Below are 20,502 nucleotides of genomic sequence, written 5' to 3'. Positions count from 1 at the left end.
GTGGATGGAGACTCGTGGCTCCCTTTTGAGTGGTTGGGACAGTAAAATCTTCTTCCAGACTCAGTGTAGTAGAAGAGCAGTACTGCAGAGCCTTTCAGTTTTACTGGTATATTTAAGTAAGTTTGTTTCTGCTTTCTGATTTTTTTTCCACGTGCATATGTAAAGCTTCCTCATCACTAACTTGATTAGTGTGTATTACGTTAACTACAGGTTGCAGCCTGCCAAAAATGCCTGAAGGCAAATTTGCTTTCCATATAGTTTCAAGTCACCGCCCTCAAATATAAAAAAAGGATTTTCCTGGGAGTATGACTTAGAAGGCTTACACATTTTGCATTTACAGCACTTTCGCAGCTGTTCTGTGTTGAGGAGGTAAATAAGTGAGTGAGCTTTCAGCTGCCTCTTTTGGGTTATGATAAGCAGACTGTCCATAGAGGCAAGTAGCTCAGCAGGAGTGACCTTGCTTCACTTCTCACCTCTGAGATGGTCACATAGGTGAATCCAAAAGTGCTGAAGTTGGGGAAAAAGTCTGATCAAGCACCAATCATTGAGATTAGGCCAATACAGGTCTTTAATATAGTTACATAACGCATAATAGAGTGTATTCTTTAGTATTACATTAGTGAACCAAACTCTTCAGACATTACTGAAAACTTTCAATGCCTCCTTTCTAAGTTTCTGAATCAAAATTTCTTAGAATTTCCATTCCATTAAACCTTCAATGAAAATGAATTCATGGCTTGAGATCTGAATGGAGTAGATGTGTACTTCCTGATGGCCTATTGAACAGCAGTAATGAACATCCCTGCTATGCAGAAAGGGCACAGAACAGATAAAGAAGGAAAATAGATCCGGGAAGATGGATGTATAAAAGATCATCTCCTTTTCCCATGAGCAAAATCTCACCCTGAAGGAATCAGCAGGGTTGGAAGCAGGATCTGCTTTGTATCTCAGTTGTCTGAGGTGCACAAACTGTTGGGTTACCTTAGAACTAGGCAAGCCAGTATTGGCAGGAGGCCTCTTAAGTAATTGTTTTCACTTTCTTTGTGTTTTGCTATAATCCCTGACAGTCCACATCCATAAGTGCCTTCTCTGAAGCCACAGATGGCTACTTCAGAAACAATTGCCTTTGTCTCTGTAATTTGCATTACCTGTGCCCTTGATGATACCATCATCACCTCTCCATCCTGTCTTCTGAGCAGGAGGGCCACCTCTTGCTATGCCTTCCTCCTAGATAGACTTCCACAGTGCTTACAGCTGCCACACAGGGAAATAATACATGTCTTACCAGATGGAGAATGCTGCCTTGCTTTCATGGGTTACTTGACCAATGATTGGTGTGGGGTTTTTTCCTTAAGTTAATGGTAAAGGTTTGTTGTAGATCACCTGCAGTTCAGTTCACCACCAAGGAAACTGGCTCTCTCATTATCACTTGGTCTTTAAATCAAGGCTGATGCTTTCTTAAGCAGAAAGCATTACTTTAAATGTGAACTGTAGGGCTTGATTCTGTTCACCTATAGAAGAGACAATAACTCCTGCTGCTGCAGGAGCCAACAGCCTAGATTTTCTGCCTTGCTTCATCTGTCAGTCTATAGCAGTGCTTTCTGGTTTTCTGATCCTCTCTTCTAAAGAGTGCAATGTGGCTGCGGAGTTCTGGATGAGAGTAATTGCATGCTGTTGAGGGATGGTTTAGGTCATCTTCCTTAGATCCTGAAGGCCAACATGTTGTGGTGGTTTTGTTTGGTTTGGGGTGGTTTTGTTTGGTTGTAGTTTTTTGCAGGGTGGTTTGTTTTCTTTTCCTTTCTGGTTGCTTGGTTTACTGCCATTTGGTTACTTAATGTTTGTCTGTAGCTGTAGGGAAGCTGCTGTGCTGATAATGGAATAAAATGTGAGGAGGCTGTTTCTGTCAGCCAGCAAATACAGCTATGTAGTCCCTCACTGACATCTTTGGCTCTGTGGGAAGGTACCAGCATCCTTGTCATGGCCATCTAATACACACTGGCACATGCCTTGTCATTCCAAGGTGTGGAGCAGGTTCATAACACCGCAATGGATACCATGGGGCAAGTGTCACATAGGTGCACTCGCAGGCATACCAGAATGGCAGCTGTGTGTAGTTTGATTCCTGTGACAGGGATCTCCACAGATAAAACGTATTGGTCCGTAGGCAGTCAGGGCCACCTCCATCAGCTTTTCATGTAGCATCCTTGTGTGCTGTGGGTGGGTTTGACTGTTAGCCTTGCAGAATAACAATAATTATTCTTGCTCTTGCTTGGGCTCCTGCTTATTTTGGGCTGGGGCAGACGTTATTTGGAACTACATGATTCACCTCTGGTAGGTGGACACTTTCGTGAGCAGGTGCCAGTGCTGCTTGATCTTCTCTGGACGGGAGAAAACTTAATTTGTTTTGAGATTCATGACTGTTTTTCCAGGACTCGTGCATGTTAGAGACGGCAAGGCTGCAGGCATCTCTTGCATTCAGTCTTGTTCCTCTTCTAGACCACTTTATCCGAGAGAGGACTGCCTGCCTTATAGGCACCAGTGATTTCCTCTTACTGCTTTAATGCCAGGATTAATGCTATTCTTAAAGCCATTGCTCCTGTTTGGAGAGTGAGTTTTCTGGTCTTTAGCTCCTGCCAACTGAGAGTGGGAGAGGTAAATGAGCCCTGGCTTTGTCGGCTGAATCTGTTTTGAGCGTGTGTGCCAGATGCCAATATTAGTAAGTACTGCTATTGCAGAAGATACAGATTAAGAAGCAGAATTTCCTAATCGTGTTCTTAAATAAGCACACCAAACATATCTGTTTCATTGCCATAGCTGTGTTTGTGTTAGCTAAGGGCAATATCCAGTATCTGATAGTAGCACTGGTGCAACCAAATGGAAAACATGTGTATCTCACTGCTCCTAGGAAATGTCACAATTGTTTGCTGTGTGGTCAGCATGTAAAGGTTATCATTAATAGTATTTTTTTCTTTTCTTTTTTTTTTCCTCCATTGGATTAACAGAATGTTCTGTAAGTGGAGTTCATAGTAATCCAGGGGTGCTTTCCAAAGAAAAAAAGGTTACTTAGATACCTCAGTTATGCTGCTGGTCAGGAGATGGGATATCTCATCTATGGCAGAGCCAAGCTGGCTTTGGTTTGCTGGTTGGTATCTCTGTATTTCTAGCTGAGACATTCCAGCGGTAACTGGCTGCCAGGGTGCTTGGCCGATGGGTGGCTATGCTAGCTGTGAGAAACCAGCCTTCAGGGCTCAACCTGATGGACTCAACCTCTAGCGAATGCAAATCAAACTACTGTGCTATTCAGCCACGTAGCTAACACAGAGGCAAAACAAAGCCCTGCTTCAGGCACAATTCCCTCTTTAGTGATACTCATCTCTCCACTGCTCACCCCTGGAATTTTGACTATGGTGTGATTTTTATTTTTTCTTCTTTAAATACAGAAAATGCATTAGAAATGAAACTTTCACGTGGTCAGAAACAGAACGCATCCCAGGAGTGGTACCTCCAGTATAGTTTTACTTTTCGTCATCTTGAGTTACACAGAGAGAACGCCACAGTCAGTGACTCCCCAACATTACAACACGCACTTAATCCTAATAAGGAGGGAGAGGCTGTGGCTAACAGGTTGTTTTTCATCCCATTTCAATTCTAAACAAGCTGATAACCAGTTCTGAATCATGAGTTTGGAAGAGAACTAGGTGCTTTTGTCAGGCATTGTTTACACGAACGTTTTTGTTTCCTCCTGGGGAGATAGTGACCCACAGATACTGAAGTTACCCAGAATCCAACCCCAAACCGTGTTCTCTCGTTTTATTTCAGATTTGTAACTCAGATCAGGATTGTCAAAAAGGTTCCTTTAGTTTATGTACAGTTCAGATGGGCTTTGGAAGAATCTGATTTCTCAGTGTGTCCTCAGTATGGCTGGGTTTTGGATTGTTTCGTACAGAGCTACCCTGAAGGCTTGTGTTTGGCACTGTGGCTTGGCCACTTGAATCCAGAATTTCCAGGCAGCCTGTGAAGGAGCATTTTCTCAAATATTTATTTATTTATTCTCCCCAAAGCCTGTGTGCTGCCAGGACACTACACTTACAGTCACTTTTTGTTCCAAAGATAGGGTATTCTGGCATCCTTCCAGTTTCTAAAATAGAAGTCTCCTAGAGAACCTGCTGCACAGGGTGATAAAATACAATCTGATTTTACCTTCCTACCTTTCAGATGCTGTCCCACACACTGTTCACTCCTGGTATATCTCTCAGTTGTGCCTAGATCAAGCTATGCCAGGTATCACTTTACTCAACAAAAAGTCCCACTAGCTGAGGACAGAAAGCATGTTTGTCAGGGTGTGGATCTGAGCGAGCCATGGTAAAGAGCAGTTAGAAATGAAGGAGAGCAATTAAGCAGCCAGTCAACCAGTGTCCCCTTGTGCCTGTACATGGAGTGTGCTTTGCCCAGTGTTCTCTGTGTCCTTAGGGGATGCCTGGGGAAGGTCACTTTGGTGGGTGAAGCAGGGGAGTGCATCAGAAAACATCTTCAAGTCCTTGCTCGTTAAATTCCTCCTCTGGCAATGGCTTTGCTTTTATGACCTGCCCTTTCTGTGCCTGTCATGTGTACGTGGAAGGTGTGTTTAGAACCTGAAATTTCAATACTGTTTAACCCACTTGTGCCCTTTGCTTTCGTGTGTCTCCTGAGCCTAGACTCCAGCATGGAGCAGGTTCAGAAGGAATGAGAGGCAGGTATGGGTGGAGAGGGAGCCATGAGCATGGTCTCTGGGTGAGTGACTGTAGGTGAGGCAGATGAGACAGCTGGGCAGTGGCTCTGTGGTGAGGAGGAGGGAGGTAGTGGTGTCAGCTGTTGAGGCAGGCATATGGTGCTCAGGAGAGGGTCAGTGTGATGGGGAGTTGGCAGCCCTGCAGGTTAAAGACACGGGGGTGGGTGTGCGGGTAGGCACTGGGAAGAAGGGCAAAGAGGTGGGCAGGTAGGGTGCAAGGAGGGCTGAGGGAGCAAGCCCAGGTGGGTGCGTGGCGGGGGAAGTGGGTCGGGGTAAGGTGAGGAGGGAGGGCGTGTGGAGGGCAGGGGGTGTTTAGGAGGGGAAGTGGGCAGGAGGCCGGGCAGTGTCAGCGGGTGGGTGTTCCCAAGGAAGTGGGCGCGGGGCCGGAGGAGGGTCAGCGGCTGGGGGTGCGGCGGGGAAGCGGGCACGGGGCTGGGGCAGGCGGCGAGGGGCTGCCCCGGGGGCGGGAGGTGCGGCATCGCCGGCGGCCCCGCCCGGACCGTGGGGCAGCCCAGGGGCCGCGGTTCCCGGCAGGGCGGTGGGGGGGGGGGCCGGGCGGGAGGCGGCTCCGATAAAGGGCCGGGCGCCGGCCGGCGCGGGCAGAGCGGAGCGGCTCCGGCGGCGATGGGGATGCTCAGCCTGCCGGGCTTCCTCTCCTGCGGGAAGAAGAAGGTGAGGCGGCCGGGGAGTGGCTGGCCGGGGCACCCGGACAGGGGCGGTGTATGGGGACACCTGGGCAGGTATGAAAGCACCTGAATAGGTGAGATATTGGGGGTACCTGGGCAGGTGTGGGTGCATCTGAGCAGGCAGGGTATGGAAGTGACCAGGCAGGTATAGGGGCATTTGGGCAAGTAGGGTGCAGGTACCTGGACAGCTGTGGGAGCACTGGGCAGGTGAGGTGTGGTGCACCTGGCCAGCTATGAAATTGGCTGGGCAGATGAGATCCAGACAGGTACAGGAATATGGGGGCACAGGGGTAGGTAAAGAGGAATGAGAACCCAGGCAGGCATGGGAGCACCTGGGCAGGTGTGAAAGGCACCTAGACAGGTGGTTTTAAAGTGGGCATACAGGTATGTGCTGGTGTGAACATCTGAACAGGTATGGGGGCACCTGGGCATGTGCAGGGGCAGAGTAAGGGAGTCCCCTGGAGATGCTGTCTCTGGGAGTTGACAGCACAGGGGACTGAGGTAGGAGATGGGCAAAACTGGCCCTAAAGATAGTTTGGGCTCTCTGGTGGGACCCTCTCTCACAGGTATGTGCTGTCCTGCCAGGGATCAGCTGGGCTGGCAGCCCACCTGGCTCTGCCCACCCTGTCTAGCTGCCCTGCCCAGCGATGCCAAGGTGCTGCTCTGGACAGCGAAATGAGGATATGACTGCCCAGCCTGCCTATGGGGCGATCCTGAGCCTTCCCTCTTCTTCTCTTCCAAGGACTTCAGTTTGTCAAATGAGAAAGATGGCCACGCCAGTGACAGTGATGAGAATTCAGAGCGTGGCAACTGGTCAAACAAAGGCGACTACCTGCTTTCCATGGTGGGCTACGCTGTGGGCCTGGGCAATGTCTGGCGGTTTCCCTACCTCACCTACCAGAACGGCGGAGGTACCTGTACTGAATGGCAATGTCGGGTGGGCACACCTTGCTGTCCCCAAGAGAGAGGGGGGCCAGCCCTGAAGATGGGCACGTTTTGTCAAAGCTGGGTGTGAGCACCGCCCTGGGAAGTGGGATAGTGCCTGCTGATGGGAATGGGAAGAGGAGTACGAGGCATCTCTGTGCTTTTTGGGTACCAGCTGAGGAGGGAAATAGTATTTAGTTTTAATAGCAAACTTCTACCTGAGAATTCCAGAACTCTTCTGATTTACTCATGACCAACATTGCATCTTTTTGTCAATGTGCCAAGATCCTCTACTTACCTAAATAGCTGTTCTCCTTCCCCGGTGCTTACCTCTCTGCTATGTTTATAGAGAGCAAATGAATCCCCTCTGCACCTTTTTTTTTGCCAGGCAAACAAGCTAAGCTGGAATAATTACCCAAGTTCAATAATTATCCTCATCAGATACTTGGGAAGTGTGAGGCAGAGAAAGCCTCTACCTGCTTACACAACGAATTAGTGGCAAAGCCAGTTGGAGGCACTGGCTTCTCTGGCTGCTATTCCAGAGCTTTGTCTACTTGCCAGGCAACCACTGGTAATTAAAGAGAGTGTAAACACCAAGTAACTGCAGAGGACTTACTTGTATGTACTTATTTGCTGTGCCTGACAGTCGTTGGAAGTCAAATTCTGGCTTGTAAATGCAGCACAGCCCATACAGCTGCACGTGGAACACAAGGTGGCATTCCTGGTACAGAAGTTTTATTGGAGTGAGTTTGGCCACGTTGTGTTACAGTTTTGTTGAAGAGAATTGTGAAACCAAAATAAATCGTGACATCGGCCCTTCTACTAGATGTGTTTTTTCTTATCTGCTGCAGCAGAAAGCTTTGCATTTAAAGCATAATTATGCTGCTGCTTGTATCCTGCCCTGTGCCCCTTGCTCACGATTGATAAAGACAACTGTTACATCCTTGTTTCGAAACACAGGAGTAATCCAGTTAATTCTGTGGGACTATTTACTTCCTTAAATTACAGCAGGTATTTGCAGTTCCTTGCAGAACTGGGTCCTTGATTGCTTTAAATTCACTGAGAGTGAAGAGCACAGATTTCTGCAGCGATATTGAGCTGTGTTTAGGAAACCTGTGCTCTCCGTTGCCCTATCTTCAGCGTGCACACAAAGATGTGCCAGCCCCTTTTGCAGAACAGGGCTCTCATTGATATCAGGTTAATGTGCACTTTAAAATGGACTTGAACAAGAGCCACGCTGTGGTATTGTTTGACTCAGGAGTCAGCCAACCATAGAGGATAATTTTCATGCTTTGATATCCAGTAGCTGCTCTAACAGGACAGTTGCAAATTACAGCTAAGTACATGAAGGAATGGTTCTGCTCCTTTTTAAGGTAAAAGCTGGAAGATAAACTAGAAAGCAGACAAAGCCAATGGCACCTACAGTTGAGCAGTGTTCCTCCTTGTATGAGAGCAGTATGTCTTTGATAGTTTTTGTAAAATCCTTTTAATTCTAGAAGAGAAGCCATCCCATGTAAATCACCAGTTCTCCTGCTAATCTGTGTCTCATCACATGTACTATTTAGTCTTATAGAAAACAGGATTCAGAAACAAATCTCTATCTGCAAAAAGGAAAAAACCCACAGTGAGATATATGAGGTGGGGGGGAAAAGGGGAGTAGGAAATGTGGTAGAACTGTGGTGAATACTGAAAGATTCATTGTTTTCTTTGTGTGTGTGTTTGTGGATTTTTTCCCTCTCTTCCCTCAGGTGCTTTTCTAATCCCATATACCCTGATGTTGGCGTTAGCTGGTTTGCCCTTATTCTTCATGGAATGTTCCCTTGGGCAGTTTGCCAGCCTAGGGCCAATTTCCGTCTGGAGAATATTACCATTGTTTCAAGGTTGGTGTTGTTATGTTTCCTTAGATCTTTTTTGTTCTAGTAATGAACAGATATGAAATGATGATTTCTTCACAAAGTTACTAATTCTGAGAAGCTGGTTTCCGTGTAGAGAATATTCCCAAGGTTACAAGGTCAGTATCATGTTCCCAGATAGATCTTCCTTATTATTCAGTTAATATGACACGTATTAAAGATTTACCCAAAAAAGGTTGTCAATTATGAGAGGTTTTGTCAATGATTCTCACGGTGTTATGCAGCACACCACCCTAACTGCACCTGTCCAGGCACAAGGAAATCATCCTGTTTGCTGTGTGAGGGAAAAACCTTGGTTAAACACCTGGCACGGTGTGCAACAGACTGAAAATAGTTTTTGGAAGATACCTCTACTGCTGTTTATCTTTACATTCTACGTAGCTTGCAAGGCAGTTCCATGTTGGATGGGCTAATTCTGTATTCGGCTGCCAGCATTGGCACAAGCATGTCGCTCTGACTGCTTTATGCAATGCTGTGTATGTATTCACCCAACTCGCTGCCTTGGGACTCAGCTACTTGTGTGATAAAATAGGCTAGACTCTGGCTTCCTAAGGTGAGGTGCCTCTTGTGATAAGGGAAATAGTTGCTCTCTGTAGTGGTAGTTTGCCTGCCTCTGTGAGGGTTTGAATTTCACAGGGAGATTTATGTGTTTGGAAACAGCTAACCATGTGCTTTACTCACTCCTATCCATCCAGGTCCTCTACTGAAAGGTGTAAAGGACTATATGTAATTGGTCTTGTTTGTCCTCTTTATCTAACAGAGGAATTAATGTAGGAACAAGGAAGTTTCTTTCTGATGCAATAAGAACTTTACTTGCCACCTTCTACAGAAACAAAAGGGATTGCAGTCTGGCTGGTTGACTAAATACCTGCTCTTTTTGCCAGTTTCCATTCTGCAGCACAACCAACCTTTCACAAGAACAGTGTATTTAGCTTTAAAGCAAAAGTCTCTAGACACAGCAAATCTTTTATGTATCTGTGAAGAGATAAACTTAAATATAGTCTCTGAGATGATTGGGACAGTTTGTCAGACCTTCCCAAACTCGCAAAACAAAGTTCGTTTTAACAAAGGAGAACAGTATTATTGGCACAGTTTTACTGTTCTGTGTTAATTCTCATTTATTGGCAAAACCATTCATTGCAGTGGGATCTTTAAAATGCCTTGGTCAGCCCTAGTATAGTTTCTTTTATTTTACTAAACAATCAAGGTGTCCTGCTGAACTGGGAGAGAAGAAAATATTGAATTTCTCCTTTAGACTGGGACTTAGCAACTAGTCCAATTTTTCTCTGTGCCTGATTCAAAGTCCATGTCAAAAACATTTGAGATAGTCATTTTGGATCACACCCCTCATTTCATTGCTTTACCCTTTCCTGGTTTGCCTGCTGTTAACAATTATTTTAAAAACAACCAAAAACCACCTCAACTTCTTCCCAAGTAGCCTTCTAAAAGTCAAGTGAAGGCAATTCTTTTTTTTTTTTTTTTTAACCGAAGTTTGGGCTAATTAAGACATTGTGTCTTTCTCTTTCTTAGGAGTGGGCATCACGATGGTCATCATCTCAACATTTGTGTCGATCTACTACAACGTTATCATTGCTTATGCACTCTACTACTTATTTGCCTCATTTCAAAAAGTGCTGCCGTGGTCAGACTGCTTTTCCTGGGCAGATGAGTTCTGCAGCAAAACACGATTAGGTACCGTCCTTAACAGGGCTTAATATTACTGTTTTGGATAATTGTACTGTTTTCTGGGAGAAATTACAGGAGCAAGACAGCTACCTGTGGCTTGTAAAGTCCTTCCTGGAGTTTTGTCTCTGACCACACAGGAATTATGCTTGTCTGCTTCCCTGCCACCAGTTCTGGGTTCTTGTGAAATCCACAGAGAGCTGGGCTGAAACCCCCTTGTTGGATCCTTTTTTCTCCGTTAAAGTCTAAGATTTCTTGTAGTACATACATTCCTGGGAAATACTGCATTCCCATTTCATCAGGCTTCATGACAAAGCAAATACTTTCCTTACCTGAAGCAAGAGTATTTCTGTAGCTTTTATCCGGGGTTCTTTCATTACCCCTTGCCTCCCTTGCGGCTATGGTAATCCTGAGCCCCAGTGAGGCACTGGTTTCACACTTTATTAGCTCTTTAGAACATATCTCCATGCTATTGTTCTTGATATTTGGCAGCACATGTACAGCCAAACACTTGTTATCTCACCAGTTTCCATATCAGACCAGTTCAAGGCAAAAAGACGAAGTTGGTGAGATGATTAGTAGTTAGTAGCTGGAAATGTATTGCCAAGTGTTAATGTAATTGTAACTCTCTTAACCATATATCTGAAAATCTTTTCTCAGTTTCATAATATGAAGTTGAGATGCTTTATTTAACAAAAAGTTGATGCTTGCTTATGGGCTAAACTAAAATATTTTAGCTAAAAATTTGTAAGTGCTGGAGGAATACAAAACTGAAATGAAGAAGTTATCCTGAAATGGTCTTCAACAAGACTTTTCCAGTAAATGCTGACATAGTGTTCTTTACTGTATGTTCTGGCAAAAAAAAGAAAAAAAATCCTAATCCAAAAAAAAACCAAACAGTGCCCACCCACCCCCCTCTAAGAAAATGTTTAAAGAGCTCTAGTAAGCACTCTGCCGTAATAAGGTGAAGTTGCTAGAGGATGATCAGTGTGTAACTTTGGTTTGGGACAAAGGTTTTCATAGAGTAATCATGGCTACAATCTTAACTATCCTCAGCTCTGATTTTTGCAAGTATTCTTGATGGTAAGTGAAAGGTAGAGCTAAGCACACCAGATTCTGGGTGTTTTGATTTACAGCCAAAGTAACAAAGTCACAGCTGCAAGTGAGAGTTCAGGTTTGTTTCTAAATATTGTTAGTAGGCAAACTGAAGCTGTAACTGTTTAGAAAACATAGTTGCTATAACAGTCTAATTTTTGTAATAGTCATCACTCTGTTAACAATCCCTTTTTCTTGCTTGTTTTCAGTAAGTGACTGCAACACAACCTTAGATGGAGAAATCATTCATGTGAACTACTCGTTCATCACAAGCAACAATCTCACGTGTATGAATGGCACCATAAACTACAAACCAGTGCAATTTCCCAGTGAGCAATACTGGAAGTAAGTAAATATTTTAAAGAAATTGTTAAAAATGCATTTATTATGCATCGTGGTTTTGAATGTGTCTTCTATCTTTGACTTCTCTTGCTGTCCAGAAACAATCTAGTTAAGGGAGGTGGGCATGCAATCTGTGCAGAGGGGACTTTTTAATTGATGAGTCTGGGCCCTTGAAAAACCAAAATAATATTATAGAGAAGCAAATGAGTCAAACTGTAGCAAACTGAAAAATACTCAGGCTTAAAGAAGTGTTCTTCTCTGGAGTCCTGGTACGGCCTACTTAGTGTCTTTATGTATAGTGTATATTGTTTTTCAGGAGTTACTGTGCAAAATATACTCACCTTATTCTGAATCTGGTCCTGTTGTGAAATTGCCATTTCTTTAGCCACATGTTTTCAATTTGTCTCCTGTTCCTTAAGTTCCTGGGAAATGATTCTTCTTATAGGCTCTTCTCTTGCCATCAGAATTCCATGGTTAACACAAAAGAGCTGGGGTAGGCCTGATGGGAGATGCATGGAGAGCTAAGGGCTGGTAGACTTTAAAAAGAGAGGAAAAATGCAGTTACAATGCCAATTGTGCAGTTCTAACTGCACACTAATGGAAACTGCTGCAGGGTCTTGTAATAGCTGCAGAAACCAGCTACTTTCCTTCAAGAAGGGGATGAAGAGGAGGAGTGTGTGCCACTGTCACCCTCTTCTCATTGCAGCGTTTTGTGCTTTCAGTAAAGTGGCTCTTCAGCGCTCAAGTGGGTTGGACGAGACCGGTAACATCGTGTGGTACCTGGCTCTCTGCCTCCTCCTGTCCTGGATGATTGTTGGAGCTGCGTTGTTTAAAGGAATAAAATCTTCTGGAAAGGTAAGTTAGGAAGACCAAGTAGCAGACTTTTGGCCTGATCCTGCCCTTCTGATGTCAGTTGGACTCGGGAAAGGTTAGCGCAAGGCAAGATGCAGTCCTAACCCACTACCCTCTGCTGGACTCAGCATTAGACTTTCTTTCTGCTTCATAACTGTTACATAAAATATGAGTAAGGTGCTGATTACACACCAGTTACTTAACACATAGGTCTCTTAGCTCCACCAGGACTGCCATGTATTTGGGGACCTTGCTGTCATACAGGTGACTCCAGCTGCGTTTTGGCAGTCACCTGGCCTGTTATAATGGACATGTGCACGTGACTGGATGCACACACACACACCCTGGGAACACCCAGTAATTATTTGCACCTCCAGACTAGTTGAGATGTTTGGACAATACAGGTCAAGTCCTGCGAACAGATGTGCATGTGCAGGTTTCTGCCAGATTGTGAAATGTTCGTACTCAAGATTTCAAGCTGCTTTTGGGGATCAGGCCCATAGGTGCTTGTTTTCAGACTCTGGCTCTGCTGAGCTTCCATTTCCATGTGCTGGAGCACGGCTGCCTGGAGTTTTCCTTGGGCTAGGTCAGCTCCTCTCCACACTTCGGGCAGGCTGAATTTCATTCTTTCCTGCCTGAGGTCCTTTTCGTGGTATAGTTCCTTCCTCCCCATACTCCCTTCTTACCTCCCTGTTGCATTTCCATTGTTTACTTCTTCAGTCTGTTACCTTCATTCTTTCTCTCACCCTTTCTGCACTGATTTTTTTTTTTTTCCCTTTTGATTCCTTCTGTCATTGTGCCTTTCCATGGTTCCTTGCTGCCTGTCTTCCTTTCCTCAGTCTCATGTCTCTTCCTATTCTGCTTTCTATTTGGAGCTTTCTGCCTGCCATCTCAGCACTTCAGGGTGGAGTATATGTGCTTTCCCAGCCACGGTTGTTCTGCTGCATGGCTCCTCTTGAACTCACACTCTTTGGGTTGCTGGCAGTTGGGTCTTCCTGTTGTCACTTCCTTCTGACATGAAGGTAAGCCTCTTTGAGCAGTAAGGTAAGACTCAGAAGAATCTAGCTGGGCAGGAACAAGGCAAAGATGAACAGTGGAGAGAATTGACTATTCTGGGCAAATATGAAGGAGGTCTTCAGAAATGGCAGACTCACCATATGATGGTGCAGTGCTATGTCTTGGTGTAACCAGCAGTACCGGGTCAATATAACAAGGGCAAGTGTAGAGTCCTGCATCTGGGCAAGAACAACCCCATGTACCAGTACAAGTTGGGGACAGAGCTGTTGGAGAGCAGCGTAGGGGAAAGGGACCTGGGGGTCCTAGTGGACAACAGGATGACCATGAGCCAGCAGTGTGCCCTTGTGGCCAAGAAGGCCAATGGCATCCTGGGGTGTATTAGAAGGGGTGTGGTTAGCAGGTCGAGAGAGGTTCTCCTCCCCCTCTGCTCTGCCCTGGTGAGGCCGCATCTGGAGTATTGTGTCCAGTTCTGGGCCCCTCAGTTCAAGAAGGACAGGGAACTGCTAGAGAGAGTCCAGCGCAGAGCCACGAAGATGATTAAGGGGGTGGAACATCTCCCTTATGAGGAGAGGCTGAGGGAGCTGGGTCTCTTTAGCTTAGAGAAGAGGAGACTGAGGGGTGACCTCATTAATGTTTATAAATATGTAAAGGGCAAGTGTCAAGAGGATGGAGCCAGGCTCTTCTCAGTGACATCCCTTGACAGGACAAGGGGCAATGGGTGCAAGCTGGAGCACAGGAGGTTCCACTTAAATTTGAGGAAAAAACTTCTTTACTGTAAGGGTGACTGAACACTGGAACAGGCTGCCCAGAGAGGTTGTGGAGTCTCCTTCTCTGGAGACATTCAAAACCCGCCTGGACGCGTTCCTGTGTGATATGGTCTAGGCAATCCTGCCCCGGCAGGGGGATTGGACTAGATGATCTTTCGAGGTCCCTTCCAATCTCTAACATTCTGTGATTCTGTGATTCTGTAATTATCTATCTGCGTAACACTGAAACTAAGACTCGAGAAACAAGAGTATTGCTGAACATAGTCTGCATGATAACAGCACTGCTTAGCCCTGCTTCTGGGCTGGATCCCATCATGCTAGAAATTGTGTAGACAAATAATAAAAAAGATCTGTGTCCGAGAGAACCTAAAAGTCCTTGTTCCCAGTAAAGAAAGCTTCCAGCACGATTTGCTTTTTTTTTTTTTTTTTTCTTTCAGTCTCAGCAGGAGATAACTCCATCCTGGTCACCTAATTTTGACTAGCAAATGCAAACTGAAAGCCAGAATTTGATTGCCTAGCACTCTGGGGTAGTTGAGTCCAGGCCTTGCTACAGCAGTAAATAATGTCAGAAAATACATTTCTGAAACTGGTCAAGTGCTATGTGAAAAGTGGATATGTGGCTTGGGCCTTCTGCTTCTGCTGGAATGCAGCTCCAGAACCAGCTAAGCCAGATGGTTAGTGCTTGGCATGCGTTCACTTCCCTGATAGGCTGTTTTTCAAATTGTACCAGCAGACCTTAGCCTAAAACCTGGCCATTCCTCCTACATGGAGGTCTGTGCATCCCCTCACTTCTAATATGTGTCTCTGCCCTTCTTTCTGCAGGTCGTGTACTTTACCGCGCTCTTCCCATATGTCATCCTGCTCATCTTGCTGGTGCGAGGTGCCACCCTGGAAGGTGCTCTGGATGGCATTGAATACTACATTGGGAGACAGTCCAACATCACCAAGCTGATGGAGGCAGAGGTGAGAGGTAGTGTCAGCCCCGGAAGCATGACACGCTTCTGTGGTTGTATGGGTTTGTCGCTTACAGAGCAACTTCTTTTTTATCCAGTCAGGTGCTTCTTCATGTCCTGCCCTGCATTTTGTATCTGTAGCTGGGTTCTGTTTTTTCTGCACACCCCAGCTCTATTGGAAGTCCAAGCCCCTATTCTAGCAACTCTCAACCTAAAAAATAGCAACCCTCTGCCCCTTCCCTGCCATGCCAGACAGTGATGACAGCTCTGGCCTTACCTCTGAGCAGCTCTTGGCGGGTCATGCTGGAGTTTCATCTTAGCAAGGCCTGCTGAGAACGTTCTTGCCATGGAATCAAGTGTTGCTATCTCGTCTGTCCCCTTTGCTTTGGTTGCTGATAATTTCAAGAGACTTTATCAGAAGGTTGGAGGGGCCCCTGAGATTGAAGGGCAGGCTGTGTCTTGCCCAGGAAATTAGATTGGGAAATTAGGTGAACCAGGAAGGGCACTTTGTGCAAAGGAAGCCTGGATTTTTTGTTCTGCCTTGTGCCAACATTAGTTCAGTTTTACCAAAAGCAGACATTAACTGCAATATTTGTTTGTGGTGTTTTATGTGAGCATTTGTCACTAACTGACGGGCTGCAGCAGAGGCAGAAGTGGTTTGTCTGGGTAACGGTGAGAGGAATACAAGTGGGAGAGCACATGGAAGTTCTCACTCCTGCTAACCAGTCCTGGTTTTCCTTATTCATTGGCACTGTGACAAGACTCGTATCTTGCCAACAGACATATGTGAATGAATTGAATCTCTTCTTCAGGGTTAGCCCAATAGGACTTAAATATTTGGTAACATACTTAGGATGTGACCTTCCTGAGATCATAGAAGATATTGTTTGTGCTTGAGAATGCAAGGTCACCTGCATGCTGTATCCCACCTACTGGAAAACTCATGTGAAATAGAATTAGATATTCAAGCTAAATATAGAAAAAACCCCTGGAGTTTCCATAGAGGGCAATCTTAAATGTTTATGATACATACTGTAAGTAATGCAGTAATTCTTATGGTCTTATTTCTGGTAGGTTTGGAAAGATGCGGCCACACAGATATTCTACTCCCTATCTGTGGCATGGGGTGGTCTTGTTGCTTTGTCTTCGTACAATAAGTTCCACAACAACTGCTACTCGGATGCTATTTTAGTTTGTGTAACCAACTGTGCCACCAGTGTATTTGCTGGGTTTGCGATATTCTCCATCTTGGGACATATGGCATTCGTGTCCGAGAGACCCGTCTCGGAGGTCGTGGACTCAGGTAGGCTGATGGTCATGCTGTCAGTATCGGGACTTCCTTTGACCATGCCATGACAATAACCTCCTTCCTTCCACTACTTTCCAGGATTTGATCTGGCATTTGTAGCCTACCCAGAGGCTCTCTCCAAGTTACCAGTTTCTCCTCTGTGGTCCTTCTTGTTTTTCTTCATGCTCCTGCTCTTGGGCCTTGACTCTCAGTTTGCCACCATAGGTGAGTGAGGTTTTAAGTAACCCATGGCTTTTCAAATTACTATTATCTTTCTTACTTGTGCTCCTTAAAACCCACACTTCTTCCCTTGCAGAAACACTTACAACCACCATACAAGATATATATCCTGAAGTGATGAAAAAGTTAAGAATCCCTGTAACCCTGGGTGTGTGCATATTGCTCTTCCTTCTCGGTCTTGTCTGTGTTACTCAGGTAAGACATTAAATTCTTTTTTTGGCTGTGGGTTTAGTTACGCTGCAAGCAATGAACTCAAGTCAAAATCTCCTTTCCAACTGTTCCTGTTTGCATGGATTGATCTGAGAGACTCTTGAATTCTGCTAGTGTGTCTAGACATGCAAATAAGAAATTCCCAGAGGGGAAGCTTGAAGAACGTAAGGTTTTCTGGGATTGTTGAACTGTGATGTGCTTTTAAATAGAAGGCCCCTATAGAGCCTGTGAACCATCAACCTGATTTACTGGCTCTCAGTTCAGGAGGTTATTTATGTAATCTCAAGCACACGCATACAGTGTGTCTGCAGTGCCGTGGGTACCGCTAATAGATGCCGATGGGATCTTTTTGTTCAGAACTGACTACGAAACAGGCCATGATTTGAAAAATGGCCTATTCAAGTCATAAAAACCTATTAGCTCACAAGCATAAGTAGATTGTATGGTTACTTTTCCTCTGTATGTGTATATACGTATACAGGCACACATGCATATATACGCATACATGTGTACATAAATATATAAGAGGAATTTTAACTATACCGTGTACAATTTCCTGAGGCAATTGCTTTCAAGAATATAAAGGTTCATTGCAATGACTCCATCTAGAAATGTGGACTTATGTATGTAATAGGACTGAGAATGTGAAGAAGATAATTGTGGTGAATAGACAGTTGTATGGTCAATTAAAGTACATAAGTTATGAAACATGATGACAGGGAAGCTTGCAAGGGACATACTATGCAAGAGCGTGAAATGGCTTAAAGCTTGTTTCTTGCTCTGTGATCCTGCTACTGCATGCTGGTGTTTAAAGCTGTGTTTAACCCACGTGGAAAACTTGTGCGTGTAGGAATATGCAAGCCTACCAGAACTGACAACTGGTACAGCTGTTGCTGTAGCTCAGTATTAAAACTTCAGCATCAGCTTTAATACTGTAAGTTCCAAATTTACATTTTGCTCTCAGCTGTCTATATATACTTTGCATATACATATCTCTTGTTATTACTATACAGATCTACAGTATTTTGCCAGATGTGCTTTTCAAGCTGACATAGAGATATTTAAACAAAATAGTGTTCACAAATGTGTACTTAACCTGGAGAACTGTGAATTTAAACAACTCAGACTGGTGATTATTTGAACTGGCTTGAACAGCGCAACTTATTTTATCTACATAAGGACGTTACTGAGACTGGGTACATTCTTACCTTTTCATTTCTTGTTCTACAGGCAGGAATTTACTGGGTTAACCTAATAGATCACTTTTGTGCTGGATGGGGAATCCTTATTGCAGCTGTCCTGGAGATAATAGGCATCGTCTACATTTACGGTAAATTATTTGCATTGAAAATCCATGATTTGACTATGCAATCCCAGGCACAGTGTATGTTAAACATTAATTACCACAATAAAGCATTTATAACTTAACTGGCTGAAAAGCTTTAATGGTTACCACAAAACTGGAGAAACTGACCTTGACCATTGCTGCTGTTCTGTCCCTTTTGAGAAACCACACCTGCAAGGGAGGCACCTGCTTTACAATGCACCCTATGATTGTCTTTCAACAGGAGGAAACAGGTTCATTGAAGACATTGAAATGATGATTGGAAAGAAGAAGTGTTTATTCTGGGTGTGGTGGAGAATGTGCTGGTTTTTCCTCACTCCTGCGCTGTTAATGGTGAGTGTAGATGACTAGATTCTGTTAGTGTGACACAACTTAGTAATTTGATATTGAGGTTTCCACATGAAGATTTAGGGCTGAGCGCCCAGGCCCTATGTATAAAGACAGAGTATGACTGTACCAGTGAACGAAACTATGTGCTATCTATCTGTGCTTTCTGACACACACCACTCCTCCTTGGGTCCTCTCCAGGAGAGGCTGGATCTTCAGATCAGTTCCTAGTGAGCTGGGTCTATGCTCTGAGGAGTAACACAGAGCAACCAGATTGTCCATTTTAGCAGCTGGATTATCTTCATTTCAGACTGTGAGAAAATGTTTTGAAAACCTAGATTATTCCCCTTTGAAGGAAATCCCGTTTTCAGGATAGATCCCTGGCTTGGGTTTGCTCTTTGAATGTCCAGCTGTTCCCTTGTCTAACTGAGACTTTTTAATTTCCTGTTATGTGTGTCTCAGTTTTTCGTTACTCCTGTACTTCTAATTGTGACTGTAGATGGTTGAATTATGTTACTATGAGAGAATTTAGTAAAATCCCAAATCCAGCAGCAGTGGCAAATCACTCTGGCCAGCGGATAAAGGATAATAATGGAACGTGGGAACATGTAAAACATACAGAGAAAGGTACTGGGCTCATCCAGCAACATATATATGCTCCAACATGAGATTTCAACAGAACCCAGAGATCAAGTTCTGTTTAAGCATAGACATGCTTGAAGTGTTAGAGTTCATATCAGTGTTGTCTTTCAGTCCTGTTCTTCAGACTTACTGCTTGGCCGTGACTAAGCACCAAATCCTGCACAACCATTCTCATACTCAGAAAGCAAGAAAGAACTGTGCAGAATTTGTAGATAACCCCTTTTCAACAACTTGGAAATATGGTGCAAGTTCAAATTAGCTGGAAATATGCTTTTCTCAATCTGTTTGCCATTTTTATAGGCAATTTTGATCTGGTCTTTGGTCACATTTTCAACTCCCACTTATGGCTCCGTGGTATATCCAGCCTGGGGAACTGCTGTTGGCTGGTGCATGATTATCTTCTGCGTCATCTGGATTCCCATCATCGCTATTCTAAAAATAGCTAAAGCTGAAGGAAACCTTTGTCAGGTAAGAGCACACAAAAACTGTCATAGCATCAAATCTTGCTTTCCATGGCATTATCAGGAACACCTGTGCTTTCTTCTCAAAAACATGTTCAGTACTTTGAGGTGTTTGTTAATTGGATTTTTAGACCAAAACATGCCTCTGGTAGTTGCATCAGAGGCAAATTTACCCTACTGTGTTCTGATAAGAAGATAGAGTCTAATTCTCTGGGAGTGCACCCACACGTTCAAGAGTGGTTTTCATGGTTTCTGTTGTTATTCCAGCTGCTTTAAATTATCTGAAGAATTTCTATCACTTTCTATCCCCATATCATTTTCTGGAGTCTTGCCTCCCACTCGTCACAGAAATGAACAAGTGCAAGAACTGAGGTTTGCTCTTCTTGACAAGCTTTGCCAGTGAGTCCTGTTGGTCACAGCTTTGCCTGCTTGTTTGACTTCAGTGTCCAAAATCTACTGAACCGAAAGACATTTGGAATGATTTTAAAAAACTTTGATTTGTTTGCCATTTGTTGAGTTGCAGGGCGTATCTAGAGTTACAGCTTTGCTGAACTCTAACAATAGCCCAGACTAAGGTAAGACATCCAATGCCTCTTGTTTTTGCTTTCCAGCGCATTGCAAGATGCTGCAGGCCTGCTGCAAACTGGGGTCCCTACCTGGAATGTCACCGAGGAGAAAGATACAGCCATGTTGTAGATCCCAAAAAGAAAAAGGAACACGAGATTCCTACTGTGTATGGCTTTGTATACACTCAACAGTGAGATGGCCATTTGGAGGACAAATTTTTAACATGTGTGTTTTTTTTCTTTGAATATTAGAAAGTGACAATGCAAAGCAATAACAACAAAAAACAAATCAACCCTCTGCCCTTCAAAACCCAGCCCCCAAATGAAAGCGAGCTGTATTATTTATTTTTAGTGCTGTATGTTTGGGAAGAACAGGTAAATTAGACACAGGTATTTAGGTTGAGAGGGCAGGAAAATGCATTG

The 20,502-nt window shown here is 44.4% G+C and overlaps 1 protein-coding gene across 2 annotated transcripts; it reads left to right on the top strand.

Annotated features, from left to right (window-relative positions):
• Positions 1-5,392: 5,392 nt before the first annotated feature.
• On the top strand, positions 5,393-20,274 carry SLC6A14 (solute carrier family 6 member 14). Of its 2 annotated transcripts, none has more exons than XM_068411825.1 (14): positions 5,393-5,440; positions 6,197-6,365; positions 8,127-8,258; positions 9,822-9,983; positions 11,279-11,414; positions 12,134-12,266; positions 14,870-15,010; positions 16,075-16,303; positions 16,388-16,513; positions 16,605-16,723; positions 17,969-18,068; positions 18,307-18,416; positions 19,353-19,520; positions 20,125-20,274. In XM_068411825.1, exons 1-14 carry the CDS (start codon positions 5,393-5,395, stop codon positions 20,272-20,274), a joined length of 1,923 nt encoding a protein of 640 aa, XP_068267926.1. The 2 variants fall into 2 exon arrangements, with proteins under 2 accessions (XP_068267926.1, XP_068267924.1); XM_068411823.1 differs by having other exon boundaries at positions 5,393-5,488.
• The last annotated feature ends 228 nt before the right edge of the window (positions 20,275-20,502 follow it).

The sequence above is a fragment of the Nyctibius grandis genome, chromosome 13 (genome assembly GCF_013368605.1).
Source record: "Nyctibius grandis isolate bNycGra1 chromosome 13, bNycGra1.pri, whole genome shotgun sequence".
Lineage (NCBI taxonomy): Eukaryota > Metazoa > Chordata > Aves > Nyctibiiformes > Nyctibiidae > Nyctibius > Nyctibius grandis.
This window is presented reverse-complemented; position numbering and strand designations above follow the sequence as displayed.

Bases quoted from the DNA above. Each gene is read 5' to 3' on its own strand.
- SLC6A14 (XM_068411823.1), top strand. From the start codon at position 5,393: ATGGGGATGCTCAGCCTGCCGGGCTTCCTCTCCTGCGGGAAGAAGAAG. The intron at 12,267-14,869 runs GTAAGTTAGGAA...TTCTTTCTGCAG, and splicing joins GAATAAAATCTTCTGGAAAG to GTCGTGTACTTTACCGCGCT. The intron at 18,069-18,306 runs GTAAATTATTTG...GTCTTTCAACAG, and splicing joins AGGCATCGTCTACATTTACG to GAGGAAACAGGTTCATTGAA.